Source organism: Phycodurus eques, chromosome 1 (assembly GCF_024500275.1).
Source record: "Phycodurus eques isolate BA_2022a chromosome 1, UOR_Pequ_1.1, whole genome shotgun sequence".
Classification (NCBI taxonomy): domain Eukaryota; kingdom Metazoa; phylum Chordata; class Actinopteri; order Syngnathiformes; family Syngnathidae; genus Phycodurus; species Phycodurus eques.
In genome coordinates, this window is record NC_084525.1 from 46,116,021 (window position 1) to 46,131,860 (window position 15,840).

A 15,840-nucleotide genomic window follows, 5' to 3' on the forward strand; every position below is an offset into this window, starting at 1 on the left:
GGGATGCTCAAAACTACTTCCAGAATTTCGCTTTCACCTCAAGGTCACATCCTACCCGTGGGGAATAGCCACTAATCACATTATACTAACACCCTCAATTTCAAGTTTCAGCCTCATCACTCGATCTGAAACTCTTTTCACCTCCAAGACATTCTTAGCCAACTCTTCTTTTAAAATAAACCCTACTGCATTTCTCTTCCCATCTACACCATGGTCAAATAATTGAAACCCCGCCCCTAAACTTCTACCCTTACTGCCTTTCCACCTGGTCTCCTGGACACACAATATCAACCTTTCTCCTAATCATCATGTCAAGCAACTGCCGAGATTTTCCTGTCACAGTCCCAACATTCAAAGTCCCCACATTCAGTTCTAGGCTCTGTGCTTTCCGCTTCTCTTTCTGCCGAAGAATCCGCTTTCAACCGCTTCTTCTTCTTCTTCAACTTCGACCCACAGTAGCTGAATTTTCACCGGTGCCCAGCAGCTTGACGGCGCCGGTGGCAGACGTTGTTAACCCTGTCCACGCCCGATCCAGTATGGAATTCTTTGGATGAACGCTCATATTTATTTGGCAAAGTTTGAAGCCGGATGCCCTTCCTGACGCAACCGTCTGCATTTATCCGGGCTTGGGACCGGCCTACAGTTTGCACTGGCTTGTGGCCCCCATAGGGCTGCATTCTACAAAAGAGGTTTGATAAATGTTTTTTTTTAAAAGTCATCCTGAAATAGTAACTATTTCAAATATACTGTTTTCCTTCCGGCGGCACGGCGGCCGACTGGTTAGAGCGTCAGCCTCACGGTTCTGAGGACCCGGGTTCCATCCCCGGCCCCGCCTGTGTGGAGTTTGCATGTTCTCCTCGTGCCTGCGTGGGTTTTCTCCGGGCACTCCGCTTTCCTCCCACTAAATTGCCCATAGGTGTGAAAGTGAGCGCGAATGGTTGTTTGTTTGTATGTGCGATTGGCTGGCAACCAGTTCAGGGTGTACCCCGCCTCCTGCCCGATGATAGCTGGGATAGGCTCCGGCAGGACCGCGATCCGAGCGAGGAGAAGCGGCTCAAAAAATGGATGGATGGATGGATGTTTTCCTTCCAGTTACTGACGGTGTAGTGGTACCTTCGCCTGACTTCAGCGCAGCCAGCGTGGGTCGGGTTCCCCCTCGGTGATGCTTTCTACAGTACGTGCCCTGCGACTGACCGGCGACCAGTTCGGGGTGTTGTCTGCCTTTTGCCCGAGCCAAAACCCTGCGACCCTCAACAGGATAAGTACTGTTGAAATGCATAGATCCAGGTAAGGCACACTGGAATGAGGAATGAATTTAGTGTCATCGTTCAATCAACATTTTACACTATCAAAGAATGCCACACATCTCTGGAGAGATGAATGCAGATGGATATTAAAAAGAATTTTCATGTTATACTATAATGGTCATGTTATGTTTTGATGTTTTCTATATCACTTCCTCCGTCTGAAGCAGACGCCTCTGATTGGCTCTCTCTAATCATGTGCCATTATCTCAAACGCGACACACTTTTCCAAGTATGACGTCGAAACGCCATCTATTATTTTGTCTCAGATTTTGTAAAGGTTAGACTCATAGTCGCACTTTTTAACACATCAAATAACATGGGCTTTTCGACCATTTATCCAAGGGTCCTGTTGATGCCTTCATTTAAAATTAAGAAAAGTAATCAAAATGTACTTAAATTACTTTGAGAAAGTGTTTGAAATCGTTACACTTCTACTCTTATGACAATTTCAAAACGATAACTTTCCAAAGTCATCTTCCCAACACTGACGCTATGGTTAATTGAACACAACATTTGCCGTAAGTGTGACATGCGTGCGATTGGCTGGCATGACTCCGCCACATCTAACAAACAATAGAATAGAATTGAAAGGCTCCTTTTCGCGTTTCAATTTCCAAACAAGAAACGGGTGATGACTACCATTGCCGTGTTTTGTTTACGTACATCAAAACAAGAAATGAAAATAGTCGTTTCCCATTTTTTTCTTTTCCTTCATCAGAAGGAAAAATCAATGGCCGCAAAGTACACGGACGCTCCAGCTCTCCTGTCCATCCTGTAACGTTTTTTATTCTTATGTAATCCGTAAATTTGGGTGACTTTGCCGCTTCTCGACTTGAGCTTAAAAAAACTAAATAAAAACTCCACACACGCTGGGAAACCAGAGCGGTTTTCTTCACTTTTTAGGCCTCCAAAAAATAAGTGTTCTTCTACCAAGGATTTTGCAGGTTATTTTTTTATGTCACTTCCATGTGGAATTTGTCACACTTGACAGTTGAACCGATAGAGAGAGGAAGAGTTGACCGTACAACGGTGAGTGGTCGACGCAACGTCCTTGGTGCATCTGTTGTATTCTTGTCAATAAAAAGGAATTTACAAAGAGAAAAGACAATGTATAAAGGCGTACAAAGTCACAGTATCATAAATATGAGGTAAGACTAATTACAAAGCCAACATGACACATTCAGAGAGCGTTTTTCATTCTTCGGAGGAGGGTTGCAAAATTCCGGGAACTCGTTGGACAAAAGTTCAACACCGAACTAAAGCAGCAATATACAACACTGAAGGCTGGCTTGTAGAAGCAAATGTAAATAACGAAATCCTGACGAAAACAAGAACATTCCGTGCTCGTAATACCTCGACTTTGGAGTGGCCCAACTTAAAAAAAAATCAAATTCAAAAAATAGGCACTTTTAATGGCCTCGCATGTGGATATGGAGAGCCCTCCATTTTGAATTGTCTGCTTATGACAAAACTAAATCTGTGTAGATGTGCTTGAATGTGATACCTTTCCATGAATTCCCCACAATTCCTGTGAAAACGTTCTCATTCCCCCCCGTTTTGCAAGCCTCCTTTGGGACGCATGCCTTCATAATCTGGGGACGTTTATCCTGACTGGTGCGTAGACGGTCAACTGTAAATTCTATAGGGCTTTATCAACACCATCACAGTGCCCGAACCGCTTCACAAAGCCACGCATTCACCCTCTCACACACATTCATATTGTGGGTACAGAAAGTATTCAGACCCCCTTCAATTGTTCACTCTTTTTTTTTTTCTATATTGCAGCCATTTGCTAAAATAATTGAAGTTCATTTTTTCCATTCATTTGACAGAAAAAAAATGGGATTGTTGACATTTTGACAGATTTATGAAGAAAGAAAAACTGAAATATCACACAGCCGTAAGTATTCCGACCCTTTGCTGAGTATTTAGTCGAAGCCCCCTTTTGAGCTAACACAGCCATGAGTCTTTTTGGGAATGATGCAACACGTTTTTCACACCTGGATTTGGGGATCTTTGCCATTCCTCCTTGCAATTCCTCTCCAGTTCTGTCAGGTTGGATGGTGAACGTTGGTGGGCAGCCATTTCCAGAGATGCTCAATTGGGTTTAAGTCAGGGCTCTGGCTGGGCCATTCGAGAACAGTCACGGAGTTGTTCTGAAGCCACTCCTTCGGTATTTTAGCTGTGTGCTTGAACCTTCGGCCCAGTCTGATGCTCCGAGCACTTTTGGTCCAGGAGATCCCTGTACTTGGCCGCATTCGTCTTTCCTTCCATTGCAACCGGTCGTCCTGTCCCCGCAGCTGAAAAACACCTCCACAGCATGATGCTGCCGCCACCACACTTCACTGTTCGGACTGCATTGGACAGGTGATGAGCAGTGCCTGGGTTTCTCCACACACGGCACTTAGAATTAAGGCCAGAAAGTTCTACCTTGGTCTCATCACACCAGAGAATCTTATTTCTCACCATCTGGGAGTCCTTCAGGTGTTTTCTAGCAAACTCCATGAGGGCTTTCATGTGTCTTGCACTGAGGAGAGGCTTCCGTCGGGCCACTCTGCCATAAAGCCCCGACTGGTGGAGGGCTGCAGTGAAGGATGACTTTCTAGAACTTTCTCCCGTCTCCCGACTGCATCTCCGGAGCTCAGCCACAGTGATCTTTGGGTTCTTCTTGACCTCTCTCACCTAAGGCTCTTCTACCCCGATTGCTCTGTTTGGCCGGACGGCCACCTCTAGGAAGGTTTCTGGTATTCCCAAATGTCTTCCATTTAAGGATTATGGAGGCCACTCTGCTCTTAGGAACCTTAAGTGCAACAGAAATCGTTTTGTAACCTTGGCCAGATCGGTGCCTTGCCACAATTCTGTCTCTGAGCTCTTCGGGCAGTTCCTTTGACCTCATGATTCTCTTTTGCTCTGATATGCACTGTGAGCTGTAAGGTCTTATATAGACAGGTGTGTGGCTTTCCTACTCAAATCCAATCAGTATAATCAAACACAGCTGGACTCCAATGAAGGTGTAGAACAGGGGTGGGCAAACTCCTGGCCCCGGGCCAAAGCCGGCCCGTTGATCATTTCAATCTGGCCCACCAAAGATTGGTACAGAATCGCCCAAATCATATCAAAATCATGACTGCATTCATTTGACATTGTCGTGTAATGCTAAGTGGTTCCACCAGGTTGTCCTGAAATGCCCAGTGGTTCCACCAGGTGGCGCAGTAGGTACAGTGATACATTGACTTGACTTTGGCTGATCTGTTTTTACTCTGCTACTGCTCTGAACCCTTCTTCAACCACGTGTGAGCCAAAGAAAAGAAAAGTCGACAGTGAGTACCGAGTGTTTAATATAGAATAGACTACTAAATAATTTTGAACTGAAGTCTGGTCAAAGGCTGTATGTCTAATTTGTTAAGAATTTTTTTTAGAGGAATATAACATCAGCCGTCACCTTTCTCCCAAGCGTGCTGATTATGCTAACAGCCAATCAACGCAGGAACTGATGGTTCAGCGGTTGAAATCGAGCTTGCCGGCTCAGCAAAACAGCTTTATCTGACAAACTGCCATCCCAGATTCAGTCACGCAAGACCCTGAAACAGCACCACGGGAGCTGCAGATGGAACTGATTGATCTCCAATGTGACACTGTCTTCAAAGAGAAGTTCAACCCTCAAACCGGATGAGTTTTAAGCTTCGTGAAGCGCAGACCCATTTCCAAAAATCCGGAAGATGGCACAGAGGATCCCGGTGGTGTTTGGCGCTACATGTGTGCGTCAACAGACTTTTAGTGTGAGGAACACCAACAAAACATCCTACAGACCCCAGCTGAGTGATGAAACCTCAAATGCGTTCTGAGAATTGCCACAATAAAACTAATACCAGACTTTGATGCACTGGCAAAAAAAAGGTGATCAACAAAACAACCCTGTTCCCATTAAAAGTAAATCTTAAGTATTAACACGACAATGCCTTTTTTTTTATTTTATTTTTTTATGTAAGCATCTGGTCCTGGCTTGGCCTGCCTGACACATTTTTAAAGTCAATGTTGCCCCTGAGCCAAAAGGTTTGCCCACCTCTGGTGTAGAACCAGCTCAAGGATGATCAGAAGAAATGGACAGCACCCGAGTTCGTAACTATACGAGTGTCATAGCAAAGGTTCTGAATACTTACGGCTGTGTGATATTTCAGTTTTTCTTTTTGAATAAATCAGCAAAAATGTCAACAATTCCGTTTTTTGTTCTCTCAATATGGGGTGCTGTGTGTACATTAATGAGGACAAAAAATGAACTTAAATGATTTTAACAAATGGCTGCAATATAACAAAGACTGAAAATTTTAAGGGGGTCTGAAAACTTTCCGTACCCACTGTACAGTGTCTTTCCCAAGTACACTTTGACATGCGGAGTCGGGATTTGAACCAGTGACCCGCTTTAACTAACCCTACTGAGCTCACCACAGCCGCCCCTATATGATATGCATCGGGCGGCATTCTGCTTTGACAGTTTTGTCTTTTCCATTTGACGAATTGTGGTGGGGGAGGAAAATATATAATGTGCGCAAAATGTAAACAAAACATGCAAATTTGTGGCCATGTACTAGGTATAACACACACACAAAACATATAAATGAAAAACAATATCATTCCTCTAGAGCGACAAAGTAGAGGAGCTCTCGTATTGCGGTTTCTCCAGAAGGTGCGCTCCATTTCCTTACCCAGTCCTCGAAGTTATTCAACCCATAAATCAGTATTTTCTTCCCCCCACACACAATATAAAAAATATAAATCGTGACCACAAATTAACATGTGACAACAATTTGAACTAGGTGGCCACAAATTAGTATTTCGTCACCACAATATATTTGTTAACTGACCTCTTTACTTTGAGCATGAGCGCGATTATACCCAAAAAATATTGCGCATATATATATATATATATATATATAAAATATAAGGGTCTCACTTAACACTAAATTGTGGCCACCAAGTATTGCGGCTCCATCCTGCACAGTTTGGTAAGCAAATGGAGTGCGCGTGGCTAAAGCTACGTAATGGACAGGGATGGCGAGATTCAATTTATTTCCGATTAGACGAGGAGCTACAAAGACATTGTGAACAGGCGGCCATTGCAAAGGAAGCGTTTTCATCTTGAGGCAGGTTGCTGAGGAGCACGCTCAACGTTTGTGATGAAGGTGCGCTCCATTTGCTTGCCCACATGTCCAACTTGTTTGCAGGAATGACATCAACCCCACAAATATTTGCTATTTCGTACGCACGTTATGCCTATTTTGTGGCCATAGGTGTATAACATTAGTAACGTGACAAGATTTGCCTAAGATTAAAGTCTTGTCTAAATGCTAAATCTGGACGGATTGGCCAGTTGAACTTGTGGACCTCCTACATAGTTCCCTAAAATGTCCACGAAATTTGGGAGTCGGGAATGATGAATGATTGCCTACGTTCATTCATCAAACCCGACTGCTGAGTCACGTGCGCAAAATCATTTGTGGAGGCTGTCAAGAGCAAAACAGATGACATGTTTTCAGTCCTTGAATATTCCCGAGGAGATCCACTTTTATGCGTGACCCTTCCAGTCTCTGCTGCAACCTGCCGATGACAGCGTGAAAGCATCCATTGAAGCCCGGCAATGTTGACATTGCGTCGATCAATTGTTCCATCTGGAGATGTCCGTCCAAATGTCAACAGCGTGATTAAGACCACCCGGGAAATGTATTCGTCCCATTCATACGCCATAACAATTTTGCCGTTCAGCTGCTCTTGTACAAAAAGTATTGAAACATTCAACAGTTGGACATGTACTTTCAGAAGTTTAGAAAAGATCATCTTGAAATTTCACCCAAACGCCCAATATCTCAAACTTTTTCTGAGTAGTGGATTTCTTGGTCACAAATTAGTATGTCGAGCACACGTTACACCTTGTACAGTGGGTACAGAAAGTTTTCAGACCCCCTCAAAGTTTTCACTCTTTGTTACATTGCAGTCATTTGCTCAAATCATTCAAATTCATGTTTTTCCTCAATGTGCACACAGCACCCCATATTTTTCAGCTGCAGGGACAGGACGGCCGGTTTCAATTGAAGGAAAGATGAATGCGGCCACGTACGGGGATATCCTGGACGAAAACCTTCTCCACAGTGCTCACAACCTCAAACTGGGCCGAAGGTTCACCTTCCAACAATGAGCCGAGGCACACAGCTAAAATACCGAGGGAGTGGCTTCAGAACAGAGCCCTGACTTAAACCCGATTGAGCATCTCTGGAGAGACCTGAAAATGGCTGCCCACCAACGTTCACCATCCAACCTGCCAGAACTGGAGAGGATCTGCAAGGAGGAATGACAGAGGATCCCCAAATCCAGGTGTGACAAACTCGTGACATCATGGCTGTATTAGCTCAAAAGGGGGCTTCGACTAAATACTGAGCAAAGAGCAAAATCATTGGTTTTTTCTGTCAATATGGAGTCCTGTGTGTACATTGAGGAAAAAAATCATTGATGAATGATGAAATGATTTTAGCACATGGCTGCAATGACAAAGAGTGAAAGATTGAAGGGGGTCTGAATACTTTCCGTACCCACTGTACAAATTAACATTTCGCAGCCACAAAAAAGGTTTTTGAGCACGTTACACCTAATTCTTGGCCACACAGAAGTATTTTTGAAAGCATTAATGATCATTTTGAGCACACATTATACATAATTAGTAGCCACATATTATGCGCGCATTATATCTCTATGGTGGCCCCAAAATAGTACTTCAAGCACAAGATATAAATCTAACTTGTGGCCATAAATGAGCATTTTGTGTAGCCTATATCAATATTGTGGCAGCAAACTAGTATTTCGAGGGCGTGTTAAAGCGGATTCTTTCATTTGTGGCCAAAGGTTTGCATTTTACACCCCTTCTATGTACTGTAGCCACAAAAACAGTATTTTGAAAGCATGTTATACCTAATCCATGGCCACAGGTAAGTATTTTTGTGGCCATCAATGAGCATTTTTTGCAGGCAAACCCAATGAGGAGCCATATTTGTTGCTACTCGCTGGCCACAATTTAGTATCGCGTGGCTCGTTATACCCAATCTTTTCTAAGCCCCGTTCTGCGTGCGGGGGGGGTTTGCGTCGGAGAAGCCGCTCAGGCGTCCGCGGGAGGCGGCGCTTCTTTGGAGCGGTCGTTGTACATGAAGGTGTGCTCGATGTTGAAGTCGGGCGGCAGCCGATCCTTGTGGAGCTCCACGTGGGACGACATCATCTTCAGCGTGGAGAAGTAGAGGCCGCACAGGGTGCAGCGGTACATGAGCGCGCCGGCGTGCGTCTTGAGGTGGCAGATGATGGTGGAGCGGCCTCGGAAGAAGCGCAGACACACCTTGCACTGGTAGGGCTTCTCCCCCGTGTGGATGCGCAGGTGGTACGTGAACTCCCCCGAGTGCGCAAAGCGCTTCCCGCAGTAGCGACAGCGGTACCATTTCCTGCGGGCCGCGTCCTGTCCCGCGCTCCCGTCGGTCAGGGCCCCGGAACACAAAGCGTGGAAATACTTCTCCGGTAAGTCTGGACCCGTTTCGCTCCCGGGGCCGCTCGTCTCCACGAGACCTCCGAGCTCGCGCGGGGACGAAGGAGACGGGGGCCGACGCGCCAGAGGCCGCTCGGCCTTGCGCTTGTCTAACCGGCCGAGACCCCCGGGCCCTCCTCCTCCGCCGCCCCCCGAGGACTCGGAGGTGCGCCGGCGCAGGAAGGCGGAGGAGGTGAAGCGACCCGGCTCCTCAATTCCCGAAAAACTTTCCCCCCCGACCGTAACCGCTCGGATGTCCTCTCGCTCCTCGGCGTGCGCGGCCACGTGCGCGTCCAGCAGGGGGCGCTCCACGAAGCAGCGGGCGCAGTGCGGGCAGGTGAAGACGGGCAGCGAGAGGTGGGCGAAGGCGTGCCACAGCAGGGAGCACAGGGAGAGCTGGGGGACGTGACAAACGCCGCAGCTCAGGCTTTGGGCGCACACGTGGCTCAGGGCGTGCGCTCTCACCGTCTGACAGCAGAGGCGACAAGCCCCCAAAAAAACAAAAAACAACAACAAAAAAAGTCAGCAGAGAAATGTCACCTTTCTACCGAAACCAAGTTGAGAGAATGATGTGTGTGTGTTCGTGTGCTGTACTGTGCGTGCTTAGCTGTAAGCCGTTTCTTTTGAAGGGTAAAGCCATGTTGTATGATGTTTGAAATAGGGTTGCCTCACAAAACATACAATACATTTAAGTACCGCTTAAAAATGCTCAATCGTGTAGCATGTGTTTTCAAAAGATCTTAAAATGGTCCAAAAGAAATGTCTTGATTTCATTAAGCTTCCTAATAAGTATCCTAAATACAGAACAATTGTAGTTGTTTCGTCAGCTATTATTCCACTGCTTTTAGTCATATTTTATGTTTTTGTAACACCATCGAGGTTATTTATGCAGATATAGTACAAACATGCAAACACCAAAGGCACGAAAAAGGTGACAAAAAAAACAAAACGAAAATTCAAAAAAAAAAAAAAAAAACATTTTAGGTAGGGTCTGGGGGGGGTGGGTCGAGTGGGTAGAGTAGCCAAACATTGTCCTCAAGTAAGAGTACTGTGTTACTTGACAATAATGTGACTCATGTATATAGTAGTCCTCCAAAAAATTACTTGAGTAAGGCTAAAAAGTACACATTGAAATTATTATTAGTGAGTAACTTTTTTTTTTTTTTTTAACCACAGCATGAACATCAATTAAAAAAATAAAATCAAATCAAATAAAGTATACAAAATGTCAATGTACAAATTCTGATGTTGCAGTGCGTGTGTGTGTGTGTCAAAACATCTGCAATTTACTGCATGGTGTTTTCGAAAGTTAGAAGTGAGCTGAAATATCCCCGTTTGGGCAGACAGTGCCAGACAAATACTATAATACACGGAAGCTGTTGTTTTTGTTCGTCGCAATGTAAACACGAGTAGCGCGCCGTCGCCTTCATGGTAAGGACGACCTTCCCAACAGGGCCGCCACGTACGCACGACGATCAGCGGGGCAGGCTTATTGTTGGATTTATCTCACCAAACATTATAATGAATAAACACAAAAGGAATGAAGACGTTGGTCATTTTACTCATGAGGAGGGCGCATGGGAGATTGTTCCGGTTACAGCCTCTCAACACGCTCTAAACAATCTCCCCCGTCGCTCCTACATTTATTTGAAAATAGGAGGGTTCTACAAGACATCACGTTCTAAGCATTAAGACACAACACAAAACATAGGACCGGACGACACCCGTCCCGTCCCCGACCACATCCGATCACGTCCTTGGTCAAGGCGCCCTTCCATCAAATGTTGCTGAGTCATCTTCTTGAAGGCGAGACATCTTTCTATCTAAATATTGTCCATAATACTAATGCAAAATACTAATGCAAGCTAAGCAAATAAATGATAACTACTAAAATATATCTAACATTTATCTAGCGGGAATACGTATGTCCGGGAAGCCCAATGGAAGACGACGTGTGAGGTCATGTGACTTCCTTGCGTCGTTTGATTGGTGAACTAGCCTTGAACGTCACTAGCGCTTAAATTGAATGACGCAAACAGAGCCCAATGCGGAAGTCGAAGTCTCGCGCATGAAATAGTTGATAAATAAGCAATCATTGATCAATAAAAGTAGCGAGCGACATTTAGGTCATTGTAACGGCGTAAAAGTACAATGATTTGTTAACAGCAGAAGCGGCGGAAATATTTTTCTGGTCTCGGCAACTCCTGTGACTACGAGAGCACAGGCGGAACCTCAGGCCGCACATTAGTCCGCCGCGGAGTAATATTCACAATTCCATCTGTGTGTGAATAGTGGATGTGTGGAAATGGGTCTCGCTGCAAGCGTTCAAGGAGCAGGAAACACCCAGAAGATTTCAACAATTCCATTTTTTTTTTCTGTCAATGTGGGGTGCTGTGTGTACATTAATGAGAAGGAAAAAATGAACTTAAATTGTTCACTCTGTTATATTGCAGCCATTTGTTAAAATAATTTAAGTGGGTCTGAAAACTTTCCATACCTACAAACACAAACAGACACACACACACACACACACACACACACACACACATACAGTGGCTATGGGAAGTATTCAGATCCCCTTAAATTTATCACTCGTTATATTGCAGCCATTTACCTTGCAAAATTTAAGGGGGTCTGAATACTTTCCATACCCACTGTGTGTGTGTGTGTGTATATATATATAATATATATATATATATATATATATATATATATAAATTTTTCACTCTGTTATATTGTAGCCATTTGCTAAAATCATTTAAGTTGAGTTATTCCCCCCTCAATGTACACACAGCACCCCATATTGACAGAAGAAAAAAACGAAAAACTGAAGTATCACACAGCCATAAGCATTCCGACCCTTTGCTGAGTATTTAGTCGAAGCCCCCTTTTGAGCTAATACAGCCATGAGTCTTTTTGGGAATGATGCAACAAGTTTTTCACACCTGGATTTGGGGATCCTCTGCCATTCCTCCATGCAGATCCTCTCCAGTTCTGTCAGGTTGGATGGTGAGCGTTGGTGGGCAGCCATTTTCAGGTCTCTTCAGATGCTCAAATTGGGTCAGTCAGTGCTCTGGCTGGGCTATTCAAGAACAGTCACGGAGTTGTTCTGAAGCCACTCCTTTGTTATTTTAGCTGTGTGCTTAGGGTCATTGTCTTGTTGAAAGGTGAACCTTCAGCCCAGTCTGAGGACCTGAGCACTCTGGAGAAGTTTTCATCCGGGATATCCCTGTACTTGGCCGCATTCACCTTTCCTTCGATTGCAACCCGTCGTCCTGTCCCTGCAGCTGAAAAAAAAACCCACAGCATGATGCTGCCACCACCACTATATATACCAAGATGGCGCCTACCAGTGTGGTCGCCTAGGTTACGCGCTCTCTCGTATTGTTTTTGTGTTTTTCGTTTGTCTTTGGAGACATTACACGACTCACTTACACAAGGGGAGACTTGCTAACCATTAAGGTAGGCTACTCCAGATTTTCTTTCGCCAATCTGCTCAGTTTTTTCCCGGAGTTACTCACCGGAGCGCCGTCCGCGGTCTTCGACGCATGGAGGCGTAGGCGACGCCACAGAGGGAAGCGAGCCGGCATCCAGGTGAAACTCCGCAAGAGAGGATACAGATTGGCGTTCCCGTCGATCCACCTCGCGAATGTACGCTCCCTACCCAACGAAATGGACGAGCTTCATCTTCGGATAAAGACCAGTAAAGACTTAAAAGTCTAGTAAAGATGTTCCGCCGCCATGTGCTTTACGGAGACTTGGCTTTGTGAGGCTGTACCCGTTGGCGCGTCATGCTTCCCAGCTTCCATCTTCACCAAGCAGACCGCGACACGGAATCATCGGAGAAAACAAAAGGCGGCGGGATATGCTTCTATATCAACGAAAATGGTGTACGGACGGACGTCACGGAGCTCAGCACACACCGCAGCCCGCATTTAGAGTCGCTGTTTTTGAACTGTAAGCCATAAAATAACATTTTAGACCACTGCTATACTAGGCTAAAAAACGCATAAAGTGCTAAACCTCGTGCAGCCCTGGGCTCGTCTGATCACTGCTTAATTCACTTAATACCAACGTACAGGCAAGAACTTAAATGCGTAAAGCCTACGGTGAAAACAGTGAAAAAGTGGACCAATGAAGCCAAGATGGAACTTCAAAGCTGTTTAGACTGCACAGACTGGAGTGTCTTTGAAAATTCAGCTGGCAGCCTGGAGGAATATACGGACACTGTCACGTCCTAGATCGGTTTCTGTGGAGATGCGTGTGTGTACCAAAAAAGTCATTTCGCACATTCAACAACAACAAGCTGTGGTTCACTGCCAAACTTAAGCAGCTTCGCCAAGCTAAGGAGGACGCATATCAGAGCGGGGACAGGGCCCTGTATAATCGAGCTACAAACCTGCTGACTAAAGAAATTAACATTGCAAAGAGGAACTATGCAGCAAAGTTGGAAAAACAGTTTAGCGCTAACGACTCTAAATCAGTCTGGCATGCATTCCAATCGCTGACAAATTACAAGCGACGATCCCCCCCAAGCTGAGAACAATAGCACACTAGCCAACGACTTGAATACCTTCTACTGCAGATTTGAAAAGGACACTTTCACAGCCCAAACCCACTCAGCCGCACCACCGACTACTATCACACCACCGACTTCTGCGTTAACCATCCACGAACAGGATGTGAGACGCATCTTCAAACAACAAAAGATTAACAAAGCGGCAGGCCCAGACCATGTGTCCCCATCCTGCCTCAAAGTCTGCGCGGACCAGCTCCCTCCACTCTTCACACAGATATTCAATATCTCTCTGGAACTGTGCGAAGTACCATCCTGTTTCTAATGCTCCGCCATCATTCCAGTCCCCAAGAAACCTACAATCTCGGGTCTAAATGACTACCGGCCTGTCGCCTTGACATCTGTGGTCATGAAGTCGTGGTCATGAAGTCGTGCTGGACCACTTCAAGAGCATCACAGGTCCCCTGCTGGACCCCCTGCAGTTTTCCTACCAAGCGAACAGGTCTGCGGATGATGCAGTCAACATGGGACTGCACTTCATCCTAGAACACCTCAACAGTGCAGGGACCTACGCGAGGATCCTGTTCGTGGACGTTCGCTCAACGTTCAACACCATCATCCCTGAACTCCTTTCATCCAAGCTTCTCCAGCTCAGCGTCTCACCTGCCATCTGCCAGTGGATTTACAGCTTTCTGACGGGCAGGACACAGCAGGTGAGGCTGGGGGAGACCACCTCTTCCACAAGCAGCATCAGCACTGGAGCGTCCCAAGGTTGTGTGTCCCCTCTCCGCTGCTCTTCTCTCTCTACACGAACGACTGCACCTCAACGCACCCGGCTGTCAAACTCCTGAAGTTTGCAGATGACACCACTGTCATCGGCCTCATCAAGGATGGTGACGAGTCTGAATATCGACAGGAAGTGGAGCGGCTAGAGCTGCGGTGCGGCCGACACAACCTGGAGTTGAACACGCTCAAGACTGCAGCGATGATCGTGGACTTCCAGCGGCTTCTTAGAAAGCACGGCCTGCCACGGGAGCTGCTGAGGCAGTTCTACACAGCGGTCATCGAATGAGTCCTGTGTTCTTCCATCGCAGTCTGGTTTGGTGCTGCTACAAAAAAGGACAAACTCCGACAGCAACGGACAATCAAAACTGCTGAAAGGATTGTCGGTACCCCCCTACACACCCTGGAGGACTTGCACGCTGCCAGAACTAAAACAAGAACGTGCAAAATCCTCTCGGACCCTCCGCATCCCGGTCATCAGCTCTTCCGGCTCCTTCCCTCAGGTAGGCGCTACCGATCAATGCAAACTAGAACTAGCAGACATTCCAACAGCTTCTTCCCTCTTGCGATCAACTTCTTAAACACCTAACCTACAATTCCATTACACCATGCTGGCAATTTTTTGACTTGAGTTCGTTGTCACATTTCTGCCGGGCCAATTATATATTACTCGTGCACTCACTGTAGTAATCTCGCCACGTTGCACTATTTGCATATACTGGCCATCATGCCAGAGTAGCATCTGCTCCATTTGCACACTGATTGAGGAGTATCTGCAACATTTGCACAATCCACATTGTCCCAGATGATCGCACTACTCGCTTGAAGTCTCGGCACCTTTTGCACAATGGTCATTGCACCGGACTATTGCAATATTAGTCTTTCGAACTGCTCTAAGTGCTAGAGGGCTTTTTGCACAAATGTAAAAAAAAAAATATATATATATGTACCGGCATTACCAGATAACCCGCAACCCTTTATTGCTCAGTGACTGTTTTTTGTCAATGTCTTTCTGTCTCCAAAGTGTTCTCTGTCAATTGACTGTCTGCTGTCGTACTAGAGCGGCTCCAACTACCGGAGTCAAATTCCTTGTGTGTTTTTTGGACATACTTGGCGAATAAAGATGATTCTGATTCTGACCATGCTTCACTGTTGGGACTGTATTGGACAGGTGAGGAGCAGTGCCTGGTTTTCTCCACACATACCGCTTAGAATTAAGGCCAACAATTTCTATCTTGGTCTCATCAGACCAGAGAGTCTTATTTCTCGCCATCTTGAAGTCCTTCAGGTGTTTTTTTTAGCAAACTCCATGCGGGCTTTCATGTGTCTTGCACTGAGGAGAGGCTTCCGTCGGGCCACTCTGCCATAAAGCCCCGACTGGTGGAGGGCTGCAGTGATGGTTGACTTTCTAGAACTTTCTCCTGTCTCCCGACTGCATTTCTGGAGCTCAGCCACATCTTTGGGGTCTTCTTTACCTCTCTCACCAACTTATGGCTGTGTGATATTTCAGTTTTTCCTTTTTAATAAATCTGCAAAAATTTCAAAGAGTCCGGTTTTTTTCTGTCAATATAGGGTGCTGTGTGTACATTGAGGAAAACCATGAATTCTAATGATTTTAGCAAATGGCTGCAATATAAAAGAGTAAAAGATTTAAGGGGGTCTGAATACTTTCCATGCCC

The 15,840-nt window shown here is 45.7% G+C and overlaps 1 protein-coding gene across 1 annotated transcript in view; it reads right to left on the reverse strand.

The window, feature by feature from the left end:
* Positions 1–1,415: 1,415 nt before the first annotated feature.
* The window catches only part of LOC133411787 (zinc finger and BTB domain-containing protein 39), a 29,375-nt gene continuing 14,950 nt past the window's right edge, over positions 1,416–15,840 (reverse strand). Inside the window, exon 4 of the mRNA XM_061694478.1 lies at positions 1,416–9,330. Within this exon, the coding sequence (XP_061550462.1) occupies positions 8,449–9,330 (882 nt within the window). The 3' untranslated portion in view covers positions 1,416–8,448. The remainder of the gene's footprint in view (positions 9,331–15,840) is intronic.